This window comes from Dermacentor andersoni, chromosome 7, assembly GCF_023375885.2.
Source record: "Dermacentor andersoni chromosome 7, qqDerAnde1_hic_scaffold, whole genome shotgun sequence".
Lineage (NCBI taxonomy): Eukaryota > Metazoa > Arthropoda > Arachnida > Ixodida > Ixodidae > Dermacentor > Dermacentor andersoni.
Genome location: NC_092820.1, coordinates 115,161,132 through 115,170,459, shown reverse-complemented (window position 1 = coordinate 115,170,459; position 9,328 = coordinate 115,161,132). Strand labels below are relative to the sequence as shown.

Sequence of the window (9,328 nt, the reverse complement as noted above, 5' to 3'; positions counted from 1 at the left end):
ACCTTTATTGGGCGAACTTCTGCCCACAAAAAAGAACAGGCTACACTCAAAGAAAACGGCAGCAGCGAACAGCGGCGAAGGAGACGTTCATATACCTCCGTGAAATTCCCTTGTCGGATATTTCTGTGCGCGCAATGCTGTCAGAATAAATTAAATAGTTAATTAATTATATAATTAATTAACTAATAATCGATTACATAGTTTTCAACTACGTCTTTTGCCATCACACATCTAATTAGAGCTCGCTTGTCGGCCTCTATAAATGTTTTTAATGTCCTAACGGTAAAGGGGTTACCGATGCGACAAGAAAACACCTTGAAGGGGGAAAACATTTTTAGTGTAGGTGGTGGGCAATCTTTATTTAGGCCGTTCGGAGAATTTGTTAAATAGAGGTAAGATTATCGCATACTTGCCGACGTAGCATTTTAACAGTCACAATATGGCGAGGAAATTTATATCACCAATGCGTATTTTGATATTTGTAAATTCAAATTTATAAAAATTAATCAGATGTCCTATAATGTGTCTCTTCCATCCAAGGAGTATTCCCCACTACTGTAAAAAATGCTGCTAAAATGCTGCCCTTGCATTCTGAATAGCAATGTAAGCAACAACGCTGCTGTGAATGATGCATCATCTGTCTTTTTGAAACGTCAGCTGCAGTGATGCTTGTAATCGCAGTAGAATCAGGCAGTTGCTACGAAATTGGTTTCCTTTGTTATTTACGCAAGGTTGTGCGTGCACTTGTGCAGCATGGATTGCCACAGTGGCATCAGGCAAACGTGGCCAGGTACTCTTGTAGCTTCTGCTCGCGTTCCCAGCTTGCGCTGCATTCCCAAGTGACGTCAGAGAGGTGCGTGTCGAACAGGAGCCAAGCAATCTTGTTGCGCACGGGGAGACTCAGCACTCGGTCCACCTGCCGCCAGAGGTTACGCAAACATTTGTTGGTCCGCATATTTACATGCAGTCCATTGCCATCGAACTCCTAGGTAAGCACCAAATCCACAAAAAAAAACGCTACAATTACGAAAATGTACGTAGACCTCATTGCACGATCACTGTCGACTGTAATGTGAATAGCCATCGAGCACTATTGTGACAGGCCATATTAATGAAGTTGCGCTTATTTAACACCTGTAGTGGGAATTCGGAGTCTCGTTGCTTCGATTATATGGCTCGTACTTCGATATTGTCTCGCTTTGCTGGGGCACTCACCTTTCAAGCTCGCCGATGAGCTTGAAGGCATGACGGCGACTTTATGATGCCGACGCAGTGACGATAGAACGACAACGTAAGAATGACGCTGATTGAACGACAAGCGCGTATAACGACGACGAAATGATCACAATTATATTTTTATTCCTAAATTAGGATGATGGCATAACAACGACGACATCAAAACAACGGGATGACGACCATACAACGACAATGAGGTGACGACTGCACGACAACGATGGTGCGACGATGACGGTATGATGAGAACTGAATAAAGAAGCGGGAATTCTGACGGTCGCAGGAGCGAGGTGGCACGAGGACGCAGACGCTATCATACATCCGCTGTCATACCGTCAGCGGATGTATGACAGTGTTGGCGTGAGGACGATGCAATGATATTGATAGCGTAATAACGGCGCCATAATCACGACTGAATGACCACAGCATGATTACGATAGAATGAAGAACAAGGAATAACGTCGACGACTTGATGAAGGTGGTATGACCATGATGGTATGACGATAATGGGAGGAGGATAGTGAATTGAGGGCCATGGCTAAAGGACAGATTCACGACGATGACATGACGACAACGGTTTGACAACGACCGCATGACGAGAGACGGATGCCGAAGTTGCAGTCACAATGATGGATCGACCGCAACGGAACCTCGACGACAGTATGACAGCGAATGCATGACGACGATGCAGAGAAGAGGATGGCATGGTAACGGCATGAAGCCAATGGGATGAAGAGTATGATTACAATGACTTGATGATTACCCGAACACGAAACCTGTATAATACAATGGCGTGACGACGGCTGCATGATGAGAATCTGATGAATCTGTAGTAACGATTACGGCAACACTACGAGAACATTACGACGGTGGTCTAACAGTGGAGACATGATGGCAACTGTCTGACGATGACCTATCACCTATCATTTTGTGACGACAACATGATGACAATACAATGAAAAAGAAAGACTGACGTCGATGGAACAAGACGGTGGCATGACGGGAATAGCATAACGTTACTGAAGGGATGACAATGATAAACGGACACCGTCACGATCATTTAGATCAATATAGGCAAAATGGGCCACTGGGTCAGCGTAAGAAGACAGAAAGACAGAAAGAAAGCAAGAAAGAAAGAAAGAAAGAGAGAAAGAGAGGATGAAAGAACTCTATTCGCTTTTAAATGCACCTAAGGTGAGATCAATATGAAAAAGGGGTATGTAAGTTGCAAAAAGCTGAAGAATGCTGATGTTATAACTCTGATGGAGAAATAACTTGACTTGGTCAAGCATCCAACTCGCATTTATTTCCACCTACCTCCTAAAATTCTACGCACCTGTACTGCAATGCACTGCAGTGCGAGTCCCCCCCACCCTCTTGCTATTGTGACCTGCCGGCCCTGCCCTCGTCTTCGCTGCCTTGCCTCACTCTGTACTGACCTTACGTATGTATTTTTGATGCTGTACATTTCATAAGCAAAAGCGGCCGGCAAATGGCAAACTGCACTTACGAAAGATGTGTTTGCAAATTTCGCGTCAGCGCTCACCTTCATGAAAACAAAAAGCTCTTCCACCAGAATTGTTCATAAGGGCAAACTGCAGCCAATCTTGATCACAGATATGTGTAAGCGAAGATGGTCGGAAGAAAACGCTTACCAATTCGGTCCCAGGGCCCATATTCATAGAAAACCCTTGCGCTAGAATTGTTCTGGAGAGCAAATACGGGCCGTCCTTATCCTGGACATAATATTAGCGAAGGACGCCAGCCAATTGCAAACAGCACTGACGCAAGAATCGTTTTCAGAATTCTGCCACAGGACATTCGTATTCAGAAAAAAACTTGTCATGCTAAAGTTATTCGTAAGATCGAATGCTAGCCAGTAATAATTTGGGACACTATTTTAGTGAATGAGGGTGACCAATTGCAATTAGCACACACGCACAAACAGTTTTGGGAATGCAACCGAATCCACAACGCTCTTCTTTCATAAATGCTGTTTGGTTTTGGCCAGCCACCTTCATTGATGCTATGTCTAGCATCAAGATCCATTCAATTTTCGCTTTCGAACCACACCAGCAGGAGAGGTTTTGTGGACACGGACCTACGGCATGTAACCACATAAAGCTCTAGTGCTATTTACGTTCGAGCCAGAAGGTTTTACGGGCCCATCAACGCAAGCTGTTGCAACCATGGCGCTCATCCATCTGCGATTTCTTTCTGTATGTTACGCATTTTTATAACAACAAAATGCACTGTCTTAAATATTTTACCGAAAAACAAAACCTTTTTCTCCAGCTCAGTCTCCGCCGGTGCTTTTTTCCTAGGACACAGAATCATATATTTCATAAAGTGTATTGCCAAATACTGTGTCTTTGTTCCGAAATAAAGACATTTCTCTCGAAAATGAAAACAGTATTTGCAAACAAACTTCCATGCACACATGTATATGGTTATTTCGTCTATCGTCATGGCCCGTTAAATATTGGTGAAATGACCCAAATTGGCATGTTTCAATTGACTTCTAAAATGACATAAATTTGATGTTAGATAAGTGCAGCAGCGCGTACAGGTGGGATAAATATGCAAAAAACTCACTTGTTACCTATGATTAGCCACCGATTCAACACGCAATGGGTCCAAGTAAAATAACGCGAAATCGCACATCTGAATTGCATATTGCGTTGCTTCTGATCAAAGAAAGCGGAGGGGAGCGGCTTTGCGAAACTATTTTTACTTTTAAGCGAGGAAAAAATGGTGTTGGCCTCTCTGGTCTCAAAATTTGCATCATGTTTTTTTCTTCGCCGCTGAGCCTCTTGGAGGCAGCTATGCAACACCTACGACAACGAGTTAAGGACCGCGCAAGCAGGGACGGAACGAAAAACGTTAAGCGTTACTTTAGGTGTCAGAAAAAGAGCGATGCGCGTAATAGAGCAATTGTTGATAGTTGATATTCTAGTTGACACTAAAAAAAATGAAATTGGGCAGGCCACCTAATGCGCAGGGTAGATAACTGGTGGACCATTAGAGTTACAGAATGGGTGTCAAGATAAAGTAAGCGCATTGCAAATTACGAAATCCTCAGGCGCACGTTGGAACCACCTAGCGCAAGGCACGGGTAATGGAGATCGCAGGGAGAGGCCTTCGTCCTGTAGTGGACCACAATTAGGCTGCTGCTGCTGCTGCTGCTGCTGATGATGATGATGATGATGATGATGACGACGATGATGATGATGATGATGGTCTGACGCATAGATAAAAGCGTTCAGGTGTCTATACAGAGACGTGCATAGGGGGCCTCCACTGCTTCTAAGTTGTTTTCAGCACCAATGCGAAAAGTTTCGCTGAAGCACAACTACAACCACGAGATCGCAGGGAGAGGCCTTCGTCCTGTAGTGGACCTAAAATTAGGCTGCTACTGCTGCTGCTGCTGCTGCTGCTGCTGCTGCTGCTGCTGCTGCTGCTGCTGCTGCTGCTGCTGCTGATGATGATGATGATGATGATGATGATGCTGATGATGATGATGATGGTCTGACGCATAGGTAAAAGCGTTCAGGCGTCTATACAGAGACGTGCATAGGGTGCCTCCACTGCTTCTAAGTTGTTTTCAGCACCAATGCGAAAAGTTTCGCTGAAGCACAACTACAACCACGAGATCGCAGGGAGAGGCCTTCGTCCTGTAGTGGACCTAAAATTAGGCTGCTAATGCTGCTGCTGCTGCTGCTGATGATGATGATGATGATGGTCTGACGCATATGTAAAAGCGTTCAGGTGTCTATACAGAGACGTGCATAGGGTGCCTCCACTGCTTCTAAGTTGTTTTCAGCACTACTGCGAAAAGTTTCGCTGAAGCACAACTACAACCACGTGTCGCTGTCTGTTGTCGACCTGCGCGGCGACTTCACACGGCACCTCAACTAAAGATGCATTATGTGCAGTAATGCGCTCAGTTGACAGGCCATCTTTGCTTCTTCGTCGTTTATACTGAGCTTTTGATTCCTCTTCCCTGCGATACGACGACGCAAATAAAGTGCGCTGTCGCTTTAGTTGCAATCTTAACGTAGCCTACGGACGTTTTAGCTTACAAATTGCTTACGAAGGGCGGAGCTTAGTGAGTTCTGTCCGATGTTCTTAGACGTAATGCGAAACAATAATAACTAATAATTCCAGGACTTACCTTTCTCTTCATTGTCTCCCAGCTATCGTAGAAGAAGACGGAGGTTGAAGTGGCTCCGAATTCCACGGGAAGGTCGTCCATTCTCGTGAGCTTCACGTGTGGGTCACACACCTGCGTCCAAAGGGAGTGGTCATGACAATTGAGGCAGCGCGGAACAGAAAAGCTTGGAGAAGGTGTTCCATCCGCAGGGCCTACACCACTTTTAAACATAAAACGCGGTGTGTATCCAAACGTCTCACTACGGAACAGTGCCCAGAAAACAACCACTATTTTACTAACTAGTAGCTGCCCCCACAATTCAATCTCGTGAAATAGGCACGGCCAGAAATGTCCTGACGGAGTGTGAACAGATAAATGGTTAAATTATGTTTAATTTATCAGCGTCCCGTCTGCAGGACCAAGTAGTAGGCTGGAAAAAACTTTGTTTTCTAGATTTGTTCTTCACGCGAATTATAGAAGTATCTTGGGGCCCTCAACCTTCGACACATGCACATTTTCTTTGAAATTTCAATTTTTAGTTGTTTTTACACCACTTATACTCCAGCCCTATTTGGCTAGCCTCCCCTGCAGATTCATTCATGAAGTGTGGACCCCATCAGTGGAGGAGATCAACACTGATGTGCTTGTGCTAAGGCATCTAGCGTTCTTCAGCTCTAGGCACTCATCTCGAAGGCTGTGTCATTATGCGGTTTGACTAAGTTCGCAAGTTGTGGGCACGGTAACGATGGCACCATCTCGCGTCGGTACAGCGCTGCAAGTTCTAACGCAGTAATACCATAATTCAATAATATCGCAACAATCAGATCGAGAAGGCTCTGAAGACGTTGCAAGGGCTGCGTTTGACCGCGGATAACTTAAACGAGGCTTTCTCAATGGTCTCATTATTGAAGCATTGTAATAAAATTTACTTGCGTACCTTTCGCAGAGGCGCAATACAAAAAGGTGCTATGTTTTGCCAATTTCAGTGCAGAAGACCATAACGGTATAGATTTCACTGGTCACGCGATGTGCATGTGATAGCTTTCGTATAAAAAGATATCACTTAGGTGCATTTTTCTGATAGTACCATTCCCATCACCCATCTTCGTAAAATATATTGCAGTGGTCCCTTTTTATACAACCCTAACATTGCCCATATCCGCCAGCATCTGCGAAAACTTTATGCTGTTTGTGGAGAACAACGTGAAATTTGGCTGTGTGACGCCTCCGCCGCCCACAGCTCTGGCGGAGAAATTTTTCATAGATTATACTGACCGCGGACGCGTTTGCTTGCATCGCGTGCTTCTAGCCGCTCTTTTCATGCGAAAACATTAAATGGAACCGATAATACGGCGTTGGCGGCGTGATCAAAACATGGTGCAAAAAGGCTACGAACCCACGGCCTTTAGTGGGAAACGAACCCATAAACATTGGCGTTACTGAAAGCGAAATTAATTCAGGTACAGTTAAGTAAGATAGAGCTAATTGCGGCACACAATCCCATGACCTATAGTGGGAGTCTAACCCATGACCTTGCGTTCCGCCCACCTTGCGACAAACACCGCTGGTCACGTCGCCGTGCTTCTGCTGACGTGGCCGCAATGCTTTCGCCTTCATCCGCGTAAGGATAACTAAGTGCCGCGTGAACTTTGTTTTTTCGTCTCACCAGCATGGCTCTTTTGTCACCGTTGAAAGCAGGCACACAGTTGCGCTGTGTCGTGTCACTACAGTGTCCAAGAAACTGAAGAGCTCAGAACCACTTACGAAAGTATATTGATTTCAGTGTAAGTGCCAGTAACAGTTGAGGTGTCAAAAGTGAACACAGCAGTTCGCAGAGAACTATAGATGCTGGTCACGCTATCTTTTCTATCCATTGCAATGCTATACGGAATCATAATAACCATTTTGAGGGCAATGGCTGCCCTTAGTTTTCCTGCGACAATGTGTAGCAAGGCAGGTATTCTATAAGAGTTCACTAGTGGACATGTTCATTTCGTCTACTACTGAAGTGCTGATTCGCTGTGCCGCCTGGTTGCTGCGGATACCCAGCCCAGCCCAGCCAATGAGAGCTTCAACAGCAGAGGAAATGGACCTGTCCACTAGGCGGACCACTAAGGAATACCTCCCCAAATGCGACCAGCAGAGCAGTACACAAATTGGATATTTGTGCCGATCTCACGGGTACACGTGTCATGGCGATCAGATAAGTGCAACGTCGAGTCTGTCGTCCAATCTCAGGGGCTATCTTGATAAACAAGTTCGGTTTGTCGAAGAGACCTTCCCTGACATACCCTAGGTTTTGTAAAGTGCTTCAAAAGTATTTATACAGCTTTCAAAAGCAAGCTCTATTATTTTAAATAATAACTTCACTTTTGTAAACCCAAAGCATCCTTTACATCTGACCTATTATTAAACTATGTTGCATACAAAATAGTAATTTCTAAGCACTATTGTTGCATATTGCGCCTCCGGGCAAATGTATTGCAGGAAGCACACAATGTCCATAAAAATAACATTTGACAAAATCTGCGCAATTCCAGGTTTTATGGTGAAGGTGTTTTCAAGATGTGCATGTATCTGTGAATTGCAGGGGAATATCCATGCGGTAAGAACACATTGTGCATGTCGTGGGATCTATAATTCTTATATGTACAACAGAAAAGTAAAAATGTAGTATGTTTTGTATTTTAAAGGCACAGTTCACATAAGGGGAGCGCTGACCGAAAAAAAAAGTTCTTTCTTCATTCCTCTAGATTCGCACATACAGGTTACACTGACGAAACGCTGCGCCATGAAAATTAGCGCGGTTTGTGCAATATATTCCGCTAGATGATACAACGTTATCATTTGATACGAATCGCGACGTCACTATGAATGCTGGCATAGAAGGCAACGCAGAGCTCAACACTGCGTTTTATGACGAGCAAATGCGGCCCGCAAATCAACAAACTGCGCAGCCGTGCATACGACGACAAATGAGAAATTCTTTGCCCTTATTTTCTTAGCCAAATTGCGGCTTATGCGAAGTCAACATATCCCTTCCTAGCACTGGACCTTCGTTGGACCAGCCCTGTAATATCTGCCGGTAGCTCCGCCTCACGGCGATGCTGTCAGTTGGTAAAGATGGTGGTTGTGCTTCACATGTCCACGGCGAAGTGTGATTTGTTTTTTTTAGAGCAGGGGCGAATGCTCATAGAAATCAACAGGAAAATGCAGCCCACGTATGGGGAAAGTGTCTCGCTTTGAGAAGTGTGACATGCTCGCGTTGCGAGTTTTCAAAAGGCCATGAAGTCTTGCATGACAAAGGTCGATCGAGGAGGCATGGGGGCATCGTTGACTGACAATATTTCACGCGTGAATAATGCAATGACGAAAGCGGATCGACATGTGCACTTCAAGGAGATTTCCCGGGAGCTTAGGATTTCGTATGGGAGTGTTTACAGCACCGTTCACGGACCCTTAGGGAACGGGAAGGTCTCTTTAGGTGGGAGCCTAAGCAGCTGGATGACATGATGAATGGCAAGCGAATGATTGCTTCACTAGAACATCTACTACGGTATCCCGAGGAACGTGAAAGTTTCCTGAACTGCATTATTACTGGCAATAAAACGCGGATACTGCATTTCATGCCGGAATGGAAGCCGCAGAGCGTGGCGTGGAAACATCTGGGTTCGCCTGTGACCAAACATCCGTACAGTGCCATTTGCTGAGAAGGGGATGTTAACGGTCTTTCTGGATCGCCGAGGACCGCTCCTGCTGGATTTCATGCCACGAGGTGCAACCATCAGTGTCGACAGTTATTGCTCCACACTCCCACGTCTGCCGGCTACCATAAGGCCAAAACTCCGAGGGATTCTTGATGTGCACAACGCGGTTATTTTCCACAGCAATGCGAGGCCACATCTGGCAATCAGAACCGCCGACATGCTCCAGTCATTTCAC

At 45.2% G+C, this 9,328-nt stretch overlaps 1 protein-coding gene across 1 annotated transcript in view; it reads right to left on the bottom strand.

Annotated features, from left to right (window-relative positions):
- Positions 1–46: 46 nt before the first annotated feature.
- Positions 47–9,328, bottom strand: part of LOC129385650 (uncharacterized) — a 34,436-nt gene continuing 25,154 nt past the window's right edge. The window contains exons 10-11 of the mRNA XM_072289506.1: positions 5,408–5,518; positions 47–916 (exon numbers count right to left, since the gene is read on the bottom strand). Of these exons, the coding sequence (XP_072145607.1) occupies positions 773–916; positions 5,408–5,518 (255 nt within the window). The 3' untranslated portion in view covers positions 47–772. The remainder of the gene's footprint in view (positions 917–5,407; positions 5,519–9,328) is intronic.